The sequence below is a fragment of the Podarcis liolepis genome (assembly GCF_965112155.1).
Source record: "Podarcis liolepis genome assembly, chromosome: 3".
NCBI classification, from domain to species: Eukaryota; Metazoa; Chordata; class Lepidosauria; order Squamata; family Lacertidae; genus Podarcis; species Podarcis liolepis.
The window spans coordinates 118,947,683-118,960,705 of NC_139557.1; the positions used below are offsets into that span (position 1 = coordinate 118,947,683).

Genomic DNA, 13,023 nt, shown 5'->3' on the forward strand with positions numbered 1-13,023 from the left:
TTCAACTTCAAACACCCCTCCCTGTTCTTTGCATAGGTGAGCAGGAGGACAGTGCCAGCCACACCCGCCTGTGGTGTGGGGCGGAGCAAGTGTGTGGCACAGCTTGCACAGCAAACCTTTGGGTAGCGAAAGAGAAGCACAAGCAAATTTTGGAAGACTTCCTGATGATGCACGATTTGGCAGATCCCATTTATTGATTTATTTCGTAAAGAATCTAACCGCGGGCTAAAAAATAAATAAATAGAATGCATAAAGACATTTTAAAAGGTAGAGGGAAACAACAAGAACCATATGATCTGTTTAATAATAATAATAATAATAATAATAATAATAATAATATATTAATTATACCCCACCCATCTGGCTGGTACTGAAGTCTCATATCGAATATAACTGTAGAAAGGACTTTATGATATGAAAGTAGAGGCGATGCATGTACTTCCGTAACTCAAGAAAATATTTAATAAAAACAATTGGGAAAAACAACAATATGATCTGTCATTGATGCTTTAGATGATATTCCTGCATCGCAGAGTGATGGACCAGACTGGGGTCCCTTCCAGCTTTACCATTCTATGTTTCTATGATTCTATATGACAGCAAAATATAATTAAGATTACAGAACTATGTAACATATATGTAGATGGATGAACTTATTGTTTACCTCAAATAGACATTGATGCATGACTCACGATGGTTTCAATAAATACGTTCATTAAATTTGTCCATGCGTAATCTTCCTCCAAAAGCAATCTGTTCATCGGTTGCAAGAATTCCCATGTCATCTATCCATCAATCAAAAGAGATAATCTTTTTGTCCTTCCAATGTATCAGTATCAATCGTTTTGCAGATGTACAGGGTGTGTAGACTGCTTATAAGCTACAAGACTCTCTTAAGCGGTCTGTGTCATCCATTCTTGGCTTTGCAAAGTCCTAGGTAGATCTCGTTGCTCCCTGCTCTGCCTAGGCTGAACAGGACATCTTGAACTCTCTCACACACACAAAACCACCCACCCACATTCTTCTTTTAAGAACAAAGTTTGACAAACCCAAGCCCTTGGTTTTTTTCCAGGTAGCTCAAGCCTTCAGCATTTCCTTGCATTCTGATACAATCACAAAATCCCAATTCTTCAAACCATTCGACCTTTCCCTGGGCAACAAGTTCTGCTCCATACATCACGAGGTCTTCCTTCTTCTGTTACACCGGGGTTAGTTGGCCCACAGTCCATAGACATTGGGCGGCCCTTAGGAATTTGGTGGCATATATATATATATATATATATATATATATATATATATATATGCTTTCGTAGATTTTCACGGGTACAGGAATGCAGGTTTTGGTGTCTTCGGGTGTCTTCCCGTGTAAGAGTTGGGGTGTCTAGGCGACGTTTCGACGAGGTCTCACTCGTCATCTTCAGGCTGGTGCTTTCGGCTTCTTGTTACTGGAACAGAGCAGGATCTCAGTGTTTGAGTTCCTATAAATACTGTTGAGGGGGTGTGGTGTATAGCCTCCAACGTTCTGGGCAGAGAGGAAGTTCCCAGGTTAGTGTGCCTTTTCTTCTTTTGTTCCTTAATTACTTGAGGGATATCTTGAGTGATTTCTTGAGTGATATTCTGAGTACCACTTAGGTGGGTCATTAAGTGTGGATTAGTTGCTAAAGCTTTCGTGTCTTGACCTCTTGAGCTTGTGAAGAGTTTTTCTGAGAAGATGGCTGCAATCCCTACACAGATCTGGCTGGCACAGGGCACAAAACCACAGCTCGCCCCTATACACGAAGCCAAGCCAGAGCACAACTAAGTGCAGTACAGCCATCTTCTCAGAAAAACTCTTCACAAGCTCAAGAGGTCAAGACACGAAAGCTTTAGCAACTAATCCACACTTAATGACCCACCTAAGTGGTACTTAGAATATCACTCAAGAAATCACTCAAGATATCCCTCAAGTAATTAAGGAACAAAAGAAGAAAAGGCACACTAACCTGGGAACTTCCTCTCTGCCCAGAACGTTGGAGGCTATACACCACACCCCCTCAACAGTATTTATAGGAACTCAAACACTGAGATCCTGCTCTGTTCCAGTAACAAGAAGCCGAAAGCACCAGCCTGAAGATGACGAGTGAGACCTCGTCGAAACGTCGCCTAGACACCCCAACTCTTACACGGGAAGACACCCGAAGACACCAAAACCTGCATATATATATATATATATATATGGATTTCTAACCATGTTTCTGTTGGGATACTGCCAGGGAGACAAAGTCCATCATGGCCCCCAAGCCGGCTGCCGGACGATCATCGATCTCTCGTAGGCACACACATAGGCGCCGACTCCATGGGGCCTGAGGGGGCCCGAGCACCCTCAAAAAATCGTTTGGGGGGGCTCCGCCCCCCCAATAATCTTGGGCGCCCCTCCAGCAGAGCGCCACCGCCGCCCCTCCCCCAGCCCAAAATGCACAGGGTCGGGCTGCATGCCTCCTGCCCTCCCTCCCGAGCAAAAGCTCCACCCAATTTCCTTCGGAGCTGATTAATAGGCGCAGCACGCTCTCCCCTATTCGCTCACGAGGAGGCGGCGCCACTTTATCTGCATATTCATGAGCTTATTTATTATTCATGAGCTTTCCCGGGCCCCCCCAATATTTTTTATAAGTCCGCGCCCCTGGGCACACAGTATCAGCAATTAGCGACACACGTTTCTAGAAATAGCTTGCCACATTCCAGAGCTCAGGCACACTCTATCAGCAGATAATTCACAGCAGAAGTTGCACGCAGGAGAGCATTATTTACAAGTTTATTCAGCGTTGGTCAGAACAAAGAAAAACATGACTGCCTGCATCAGTGTCTCCAGACACAGAGAGAAAACGAAAGCAACAGAAAAACATAAACATCCTGTGAACAGGAAATGCACAGACTCTGTGACTCACAAAGCCTGCTCCCTTTTAAGGTGGAACGGAAATATCCTAACAGTTTCTTCCTCCTCCCCACTTTTTATCCATTTTTGGGTATTTGTGAGTGAGAGAGCGAGGTGCAAATGTGTATTATTATTATTGTCATACCTCGGTTACAGATGCTTCAGGTTGCGTGTTTTGGGTTGCACACTGCGCCAAACCCAAAAGTACCAGAGTGGGTTACTTCTGGGTTTCGGCGCTCGCGCATGCGCAGGACCACTAAATTGCGTTTTGTTCATGCGCAGAAGCGCCGAATCGCAACCTGCGCTTTTGCAGATGCGGCGCTGCAGGTTGCGGATGCTGTGGGTTGTGAACATGCATCCCACACGGATCAAGTTCGCAACCTGAGTGTCCACTATATTTTTATTTATTAAATCTGTAGCCCCCCCCCCCGCCAAACCCGTAGGTCTCAGGACGGCTCACGGGATAAAATCGCAATATAGAAATGCCAAATGCACAATCCAAATAAAAACAAGAACCACCCAATTATTCCCCCGTCCCCGACACATTTTAAAAGGGCATTGAATGTCAGTCAACCAAAGGCCTGGTTAAAGAGGAACCTCTCCCCCCCCCCCCCCGCCCCGGCCCTTAAAGGTGTATAATGAAGGCGCCAGGCAAACTTCCTTGGGGAGAGCATCCCACAAATGGTTAGCCACATATAAGTGCATTGCAGGGGGTTGAATGATCCTTGGTGTCCCTTCCAACTCTACAATTCTCTGTTTCTACAATTTTGTTCTGTGAGACTAGCATGCCCACCCACACGAAATGTCTCCCTTCTCCTAGGGTTTCGTTTGCTCTGCTGATTGAGGATGAGGAATAAGGTTGTCTCTGCACTGTGAACTCGCATCAGGGCATATTATTATCATCATTATTAAAAAATAATAATATGTCAAGGAGAGAATTGCACAACTTTTAGAAGATATCTGAAGGCAGGCCCTGTATCAGGAGGTTTTCAAAGTCGGCCAAAGTGGTGGGGTATATTAATAATAATAATAATAATAATAATAATAATAATAATAATAATAAATGCCACTTGAAAGGCCATAGCTTCCTCTCAAACGAGCCTGAGAATTGCAGTCTGCTCACTTGCAGTGAAACTCTTTTAACACAGAGCCTTAGTCACAGCCCCCTGACCCTTGGAAGAAACACGCACAAGAAACATTTCTGTCAAGGAACGAATAAAACTTTAATACAGAAACCAGGAACTTCTCAACATCTATATGGGGCTCTCATTCTCCAAAGAGGCAGAATGCTAAACTTCTGCTGTCTATTGCAACAGCCTTGGCTGCTATACTAACTGAAAAATCTGTCTTTCAGACTGAGAAACTCAAAGTTCTACAGCTGTCTCCGTTTTTGTTAGTCCAACATCTTTCATTTAACTGTGGTCCAGCTCACACTTAACGTGGCCCAAGGCCACATTTCAAACAACAACAGCACCCCACCATCACCCAAGCGAGGACTGGGGATGTGAATGCCACAATATGATGAGGACTAGCCGCTTGGTAAGTACTCGTCAGTATTAAAACCAGGGTGGAAATGGTTATGGTTTGGGTGGCTTCTCCATAGCAATCGTGGGCATGTGCCCGCCCACCCCGCACTGTTCTCTCTTCAAATTTCAGCATCCTAGCACAATCCAACCGGGGGCAGAGAGGCTTAACCCTTCAACTGCCGCGAGTAGAAAGGTCCTCATCCTCTTCCTGACCAACTTGAGGCTGGCACTGGGGACACCACCAGGTAAGTCTTCTCAGTCCATCTGGGGGACCAAAGGCTTCTTTCCTCACCTGGTGCCCTTCAGGGCATCTCTCTTTCTGGTAGATCTGCCAATGTTGCCTCCCTCTCTGCTGCTTGTTGATGAACCACTCCGAGGTGAAGCGAACAGCATGGTCAAGTAGGGACCTGAGTTCCGGGAGTGGCAGGAGGGATCCGAGGGAGAGTGGATGGATCTTCGCTAGGTACAGGGCCTCGTTCTTAATGATATTCCCTGGCATGAAATGTTTAAAACAGGGCATTTAACAACATCAAAACTTGCTAAAATGTATAGGACAAGATCTAGTGAGTGTTGGAAATGTAAAGAAAAGGAAGGTATCTTTTACCATATGTGGTGGACTTGTAAAGAGGTAAAGGTTTTCTGGGAAATGATATACAGTGGTACCTCGGGTTACAGACACTTCAGGTTACAGACTCCGCTAACCCAGAAATAGTACCTTGGGTTAAGAACTTTGCTTCAGGATGAGAACAGAAATCGCGCAGCAGCAGCAGCAGCGGGAGGCCTCATTAGCTAAAGTGGTACCTCAGGTTAAGAACAGTTTCAGGTTAAGAACGGACATCCAGAATGAATTATAGGTGAAACTCGGAAAATTAGAATATCGTGGAAAAGTTCATTTATTTCAGTAATTCAGTGAAGCACAGTGGACCAACACCAGCTGATTACATGGCTCCCCAAATCAACACAGACTGTGGAAACTTCACACTGGACTTCAAGCATCTGGCATTGTGTGCCTCCCCATTCTTCCTCCAGACTCTGGGTCCTTGGTTTTCAAATGAAATGCAAAAGCTGCTCTCATCAGAAATGAGATTTGGGGAGCCATGTCACCAGCTGGTGTTGGTCCACTGTGCTTCATTAAGTCCAGGGTCAACACAGCCGTCTACCAGGAGATTTTGGAGCACTTCACACTTCCTTCTGCAGACGAGCTTTATGGGGATGCTGACTTCATTTTCCAGCAGGGCTTTGGCACCTGCCCACACTGCCAAAAGTACCAAAACCTGGTTCAATGCCCATGGGATTACTGTGCTTGATTGGCCAGCAAACCTGCCTGACCTGAACGCCATAGAGAATCTATGGGGCATTGCCAAGAGAAAGATGAAAGACATGAGACCGAGCAATGCAGAAGAGCTGACGGCTGCTATTGAAGCATCCTGATCTTCCATAACATCTCAGCAGTGCCACAGGATGATAGCATCCATGCCACGCTGCATTGAGGCAGTAACTGATGCAAAAGGGGCCCAAACCAAGTACTGAGTACATATGCATGCTTCTACTTCTCAGAAGTCCAATATTGCTCTATTTGCAGTCCTTGTTTTGCTGATTTCATTTAATATTCTAATTTTCTGAGATTGTTAATTTGGGGTTTTCATCAGCTGTACGCCATGATCATCACAATTATAACAAATAAAGGCTTGACATATCTCGCTTTGCATGTCATGAGTCTATCTCATATATAAGTTTCCCCTTTTAAGTTGAATTACTGAAATAAATGAACTTTTCCACAATATTTTAATTTTCCGAGTTTCACCTGTAAGTTCTTAACCTGAGGTACCACTGTATAATGAGTGAAATAAAATGTTTAAAAACACTTTTGTTAAAAAAATCCACAAGCCTTTTTACTGGGTATAGTAGGCAAAGAGATACAAAAAAAAGACACTCCTTCAGGTATACTGGGCCAAGGTCATTTAGGGCTTTTAAGGTCAGCACCAACACTTTGAATTGTGTTCGGAAATGTACTGGGAGCCAATGTAGATCTTTCAAGACTGGTGTTATATGGTCTCAGCAGCCACTCCCAGTCACCAGTCTGGCTGGCTCCGTATTCTGGATTAGTTGTAGTTTCCAGGTAGCCTTCAAAGGTAGCCCCACATAAAGTGCATTGCAGTAGTCCAAGTGGGAGATAACTAGAGCATGCACCACTCTGGTGAGACAGTCTGTGGGCAGTTAGGGTCTCAGCCTGCGTACCAGATGGAGCTGGTAAACAGCTGCCCTGGACACAGAATTGACCTGTGCCTCCATGGACAGCTGTGAGTCCAAAATGACTCCCAGGCTGCGCACCTGGTCCTTCAGGGGCACAGTTACCCCATTCAGGACCAGGGAGTCCATCACACCCACCCGCCTCCTTGCCCCCCAAAACCAGTACTTCTGTCTTGTCAGGATTCTACCTCGATCCATTAGCCGCCATCCATCCTCCAACTGCCTCCATCTCACACAGGACCTTCACCACCATTCTTAACCTGAAACTGTTCTTAACCTGAGGTACCACTTTAGCTAATGGGGCCTCCCGCTGCCGCCGTGCCACCGGAGCACGATTTCTGTTCTCATCCTGAAGCAAAGTTCTTAACCCGAGGTACTATTTCTGGGTTAGCGAAGTCTGTAACCTGAAGCATCTATAATGTGAAGCATCTGTAACCCCAGGTACCACTGTACATTTTTTTATTGCTTTCATTTTATGGACCAATGGTCTCCTTAGATAGTAAAATTCATGTCAAATTGTTTTAGGGGTTGTTTTTAACAGTCTGGAATGGATTAATCCATTTTGCCTTACTTTCTATGGGAAAGCACGCCTTGGTTTCAGAATGCTTTGGTTTTGGAACGGACTTCCGGAACGGATTACGTTTGAGAACCAAGGTACCACTGTACTGGGAAGAAAACTAAAGAGATACTGCACAACCCGATACATACCAAGCCCTGAGAAATATCTTTGGTCCAGGAGGGTGTGGCACACAGGTACAGCTTTGCACAGGGCCCCCAAAGCACGTTCCTGATCAAACTCCAAGCTCAGGATGTCAGTAGCCGGCTCAGCGGTAGGAGAAGAACAGCTATGGATCCGGCAGTTATAAAAGACGAGAAAGCCCTCTCCATCAAAATGCAGAACCAGCCTGAAAGTCAAACGAAGAATATCTTATTATCTTAGAATAGGGGTGGGGAAACATTTTGGTCTCTATGATCCAGAGTCTTATTGTGATCCAGCCAAATCTGAGAAGCAGGGACCACCTGTATGTCAATCAAATGGTGTCAGATGATTGACAGGTGGGTGGCTCCACTCATCTTTCCAAATCCCACATGCAGCATCTCCAAGTATTAGGCAGACATTGGGCTGTTGGTAGTCCCTCTACTGTTTGCAAAGGGATTTTAAGACAATTCACCCTGCTCTGCTGTCTGCGTCAAAGGGGACCTGCCTGAAGCCCCTTTGCAAAAGCACTCTTTGAAGCAATGTGCTCAGCAATGTTTAGAATAGGGCTTTGCAAAACTGCAGACTGAAGCATCCTCCCCTCAACTCCACCCCGCCCAGCCAATGTTTGAAAGAGGTGGGAAGACTGCTTCTAAGGGCCTTCAGAGGTTCAAAACAGAGCCCAGGGACTCTTAAAGAGCTCCACAAAAGCGCTCTTTGAAGCAGCTGCACAGGAGAGAGGACTCTCCTGCAACAGGAGAGAGGACACACTGTACAGACTCCTCTGAATCTGGCCCACCTACTTGCTTAAATTAGAAGTCCAAGCCAGATGGGGCGGATTTTGGTAATATGGCACCCTGAGCAAGGAGGAAATTTTGTGCCCCCATACCTAAATATTTCCTATTTACACAATAATTCTTTTTGGTAAAGTTGCATTTTTGTGGATCTTCTCAGTAGGTACTCATATAAATGTTGTTGTTGTTCTGTGCCATCTTAGCACGGGGAACTGCCTGCACAACCCTAAATCTGGCCCTGACCCAGCCAATCAGCTGATGGGTGGCTGGACGTGTTTTTGCAAAAAGATTAGCCCGTGAACCAAAGGTTCTGCACCTCTGGTTTAGAAAAAGTATAAACTGCTGCCTTGGTCTATTTGCCAGTGCTTGAAATCCATGTCACTGTAGGCTAACACTTGGATTAGGACTTATGACAGTTTTTGCTCACAACTCTGTGCAAACAGGAAGCTGCCTGGGCCGATTTTTTCGTGGCATCTGCACAGCGTAGCACTTATCAAATTCGTACCTGGGAACCGGATCTTTCCAGTCCCCTCTTTTATTAGCCTTGTTGGCCCTTGCAAACTCATTGACACGGACGCTCCCATACAGCCAAAAGTGGAATCGTAGCCATTTCCAAAGGGGTCCGGCAGCGTCGTCCATAAATGACGGCACATCAGCTTCATGCTCCTCCCGCAGGGGGTGCCGCGGACCCCCAGAATCGGCCTTGCCTCCTTCCCAACTCTGGAGAATGGGACTGCCTCTGCCACGGCCCATCCCTTGGCTGCTTGACCCGGGTTTGCAAGGTTCTGTAGACGAGTCCTCGCTGCTGGGCGCTGCTTCCTGAACTCCACCAAAAGCCAGGAACAAATTCTTCCCATGGACCTGAAAAAAATCGGGGATATCAGAAGGCATCATTTTCTGCGTTTTCTGTTTCACACTGTATTCATCATAGAGATGTAAAATTTCAGAAGCTGCGCCTTGGTTTTCAAACGTTTTGGAAGTCAAACGGACTTCCAGAACAGATTAAGTTTGGCGCTTTTGTTTTTGCTATTTATTTTGCGTTTTTGTTTCCGAGGCCTTTTCAGTTCATTTGTGACTGTGTGGGTAATGATTTTTATCATCTACAATACTGCCTTATTTATTTTATAGTACAGTACATTGATTATTGCTTTCATTTTATGGATCAATTTAGGTAAAAAAAAGGTAAGGTAAAGGACCCCTGGACGGTTAAGTCCAGTCAAAGGTGACTATGGGGTTGCGGCGCTCATCTCGCTTTCAGGCCGGGGAGCCGGCGTTTGTTATGTTGAAATTCTTAATAACAATTATTTTTTTAAAAAAAGAAAGGGGGAAAAAATAATAATATTGCTGTAAGTTGGTGGGCACTAGACTTGACCTAAATTTCTGGAATCAAGTGGGTGCTAGAATTTAATCAATGCTTGGAGTACAGTGGTGCCCTGCAAGACGAATGCCTCGCAAGACGGAAAACTCGCTAGACGAAAGAGTTTTCCGTTTTGGAGGTGATTCGCAAAACGAATCTCCTATGGGCTTGCTTCGCAAGACGAAAATGTCTTGCGAGTTCCTGCGGGTTTTTTCCCCTCCCCCCTTTTTCTAAGCCGCTAAGCCGCTTATCAGCTGATCCGATAAGCCGCTAAAAGCCGCTAATAGCGCTAATCCGCTAATCCGTCAATGGGCTTGCTTCGCAAGACGAAAAAACCGCTAGACGAAGAGAATCACAGAACGGATTCTTTTCGTCTTGCGAGGCACCACTGTATTAAAAGTAGGTTGGCACACCCAATGTGTTTTTAAGCTGTTGGGCACGTCAACAGAGACTAAAGATAAGCTTCTTTGACATTGGTATTGGGTGTTTCTAAATCCTCTGAAATTAGCATGTACTGTATTAAGTTTTAATTAGGCCAAGCCCAAGATGATGCTTTGAGTGATGTAAAGGTAAAGGGACCCCTGACCATTAGGTCCAGTCCTGGCCGACTCTGGCGAACCAGAGCAGCACACGGAAATGCCGTTCACCTTCCCGCCGGAAGTGCTTCAGGTTAAGCGTTTTCAGGTTACGCTCCGCGGCGACCCGGGTTGCGTTCCTTTCAGGTTGCGAACGGACCTCTGGAACGGACTCCGTTCGCATCCAGAGGTACCACTGTACACAAGGTATTTGGGGGAGCCAAATGGGTGCGAGACTCACCTGAGTGTCCCGCAGCACCAGCCCCTTCAGATCATCCGGGTTCATCTGCTTCGTGCTTCCCCCTACTTTGGTCACGGCCTGCCCCACAAATGGGGAGCACTGAAGCTGGAACCTCTTCACAGTCGGGCCCTCGGGCATCGCTGCAGGAGAGGGATAAATTTGGGGGCAGCAGCCGAGTTCCTGAAGCTGAAAGGGGCCAAGTTAAGCACTCAAAGACACAGCTCTTGTGCAATGGACTTTCCACCAACAGGGCCAACTCCAAGCTTGTACTTTTTCAGCAAATTTTTTCAGTAGGGGGCCAGTCCACTGTCCCTCAGACCTTGTGGGGGGCTGGACTATATTTTTTTGGGGGGGGATCCCTATCCCCCACAAATAACCCAGAGATGCATTTTAAATAAAAGTACAAATTCTACTCATGTAAAACACCAGGCAGGCCCCACAAGTAACCCAGAGATGCATTTTAAATAAAGGGGCACATTCTATTCATGTAAAAACACGCTGATTCCCGGACCGTCCGCGGGCCGGACTGAGAAGGCAATTGGGCCGGATCTGGCCCCCGGGCCTTAGTTTGCCTACCCATGATGTACAGGCACAAAAAATTGTGGAATATAAAGAATACAGTGGTGCCCCGCAAGACGAATGCCTCGCAAGACGGAAAACTCGCTAGACGAAAGAGTTTTCCGTTTTGGAGGTGCTTCGCAAAACAAATCTCCTATGGGCTTGCTTCGCAAGACGAAAATGTCTTGCGAGTTCCTGCGGGGTTTTCCCCCCTTCCCCCCTTTTTTCTAAGCCGCTAAGCTGCTTATCAGCTGATCCGATAAGCCGATAAGCCGCTAAAAGCCGCTAATAGCGCTAATCCGCTAATCCGTCAATGGGCTTGCTTCGGAAGACGAAAAAACCGCTAGACGAAGAGAATCACAGAACGGATTCTTTTCGTCTTGCGAGGCACCACTGTAATAGAATCGCAGAATCATAGAGTTGGAAGGGCACCATGGGTCATCTAGTCCAACCCCCTGCAATGCAGGAATCTCAACTAAAGCGTCCATGACAGATGGCCATCCAACCTCTGTTTAAAAACTTGCAAGGAAGGAGAGTCCACAACCTCCCGAGGGAGACAATTCCACTGCTGAACAGCTCTTGCCCTCAGAAAGTTCTTCCTGACGCTTAGTCGGAATATCCCTTCTTGTAACTTCAATCTATTGGTTCGGGTCCTACCCTCCAGAGCAGGAGAAAGCAAACTGGATCCATCCTCCATATGAAAGCTGTTTAGATCAGGGATAGGCAACACTCTGACAGGTGCAAACTGTTTCACATTTGCAAGAAATCTGCCTTTTGGTGCAACAGTGCCTACACTTTGGAACTCCTTGCTGATTGATAACAGGCAGGTGGCTTCACTGTACTCTGTTCAGCACTTGTTAAAACCATTTTGGTTTCCAGAAGACTACCCAGGTACAGTGGTACCTCCTGTTAAGTACTTAATTCGTTCTGGAGGTCCGTACTTAACCTGAAACTGTTCTTAACCTGAGGCACCACTTTAGCTAATGGGGCTTCCTGCTGTTGCCGCACCGCCAGAGCACGATTTCTGTTCTCATCCTGCAGCAAAGTTCTTAACCCGAAGCACTATTTCTGGGTTAGCGGAGTGTGTAACCTGAAGCGTATGTAACCTGAAGCGTATGTAACTCGAGGTACCACTGTATCTGGAATGTTGATGTGGTGTCTCAATCTGCTTTAAGTTTATCACTTTTTAAACGTTGATTTTAACCATTTCATTCTTTTTGCAACTGACACTCTGACAGGTGCAACCTGTTTCACATTTGCAAGAAATCTACCTTTTGGTGCAGCAGCGCCTACACTTTTGTTGTTGAGTTTTTAAAAAACAATTAAACGGTGAAGCTCGTGCGGCTGACATATTCCTGTATTGCAGGAGGTTGGACTATAAATAATCCTCAGGGTCGCTTCTAACACTGCAATTCTATGATCCTATCATCTCCTCCGATTTCGCAATCAAGCTCTGGCATGGATAGTACGTCCGGAAAGCTTCCACGTCCAACACGTGTACGTGTTCACATCCCTCTACGATTGCAGAGGTCAGATAGCACCCCCACCCCCCCCCGCGAACACAATGCTTTGCCGAAGGAAGCCGTGCACACGTGTACCCCGCGTGTCAGAGCCGCCACGCGAATAAGCGGGAAGCAACTGAACGTGTGAACGCTCCGTGTGCTCAACCAACCTGGTTTCTCTCTGGCTCTCTCTCTTTTTTTAGGCTTCTGCGCTCTGATCGTGGGATTTTGGGGGGGGGGGGAAGGAATCCGGACTTGATACCTTTCCAGGGATGCGAAACTAACTTTCTCAAAGCAGCTGCTCCGGCAGACCCACTCAGCAGAGCACCGAACTGCGCGTCTCCGGAGCAATCGATGTCAGAGCGCCCTGCCCCGCCCTGCCCCACCTCTTTTGGGCTACGCTCTTTCCTTGCAGCTGTTCATGGTGATGCCTCCCTGAGCAGCTGATTTCTCCCAAAATGCCACCTAGAGGTCAGGACAAGTCCCTTCAGGGTTGTTGTCCTCTTGGTTTTGTTTTTTTTAAAACCACTTTAGTACTTACCTTGCCAGCAAAGGTCCGTATAGTTAAAGCTATGGTTTTCCTAGTAGTGATGTATGGAAGTGAGAGCTGGA

The 13,023-nt window shown here is 46.4% G+C and overlaps 1 protein-coding gene across 3 annotated transcripts; it reads right to left on the reverse strand.

Annotated features, from left to right (window-relative positions):
* Window positions 1-4,109: 4,109 nt before the first annotated feature.
* Window positions 4,110-12,740, reverse strand: NEIL2 (nei like DNA glycosylase 2). Of its 3 annotated transcripts, none has more exons than XM_083495975.1 (5): window positions 12,674-12,738; window positions 10,352-10,491; window positions 8,684-9,039; window positions 7,396-7,592; window positions 4,110-4,929 (listed from the first exon to the last, which is right to left on the reverse strand). In XM_083495975.1, the coding sequence occupies exons 2-5, from the start codon at window positions 10,487-10,489 to the stop codon at window positions 4,610-4,612; spliced, it is 1,011 nt and encodes a 336-aa protein (XP_083352101.1). In that variant the 5' UTR covers window positions 10,490-10,491; window positions 12,674-12,738; the 3' UTR covers window positions 4,110-4,609. The 3 variants fall into 3 exon arrangements, with proteins under 3 accessions (XP_083352101.1, XP_083352099.1, XP_083352100.1); XM_083495973.1 differs by having other exon boundaries at window positions 12,582-12,717; XM_083495974.1 differs by having other exon boundaries at window positions 4,464-4,929; window positions 10,352-10,537; window positions 12,674-12,740.
* Between the last annotated feature and the right edge of the window lie 283 nt (window positions 12,741-13,023).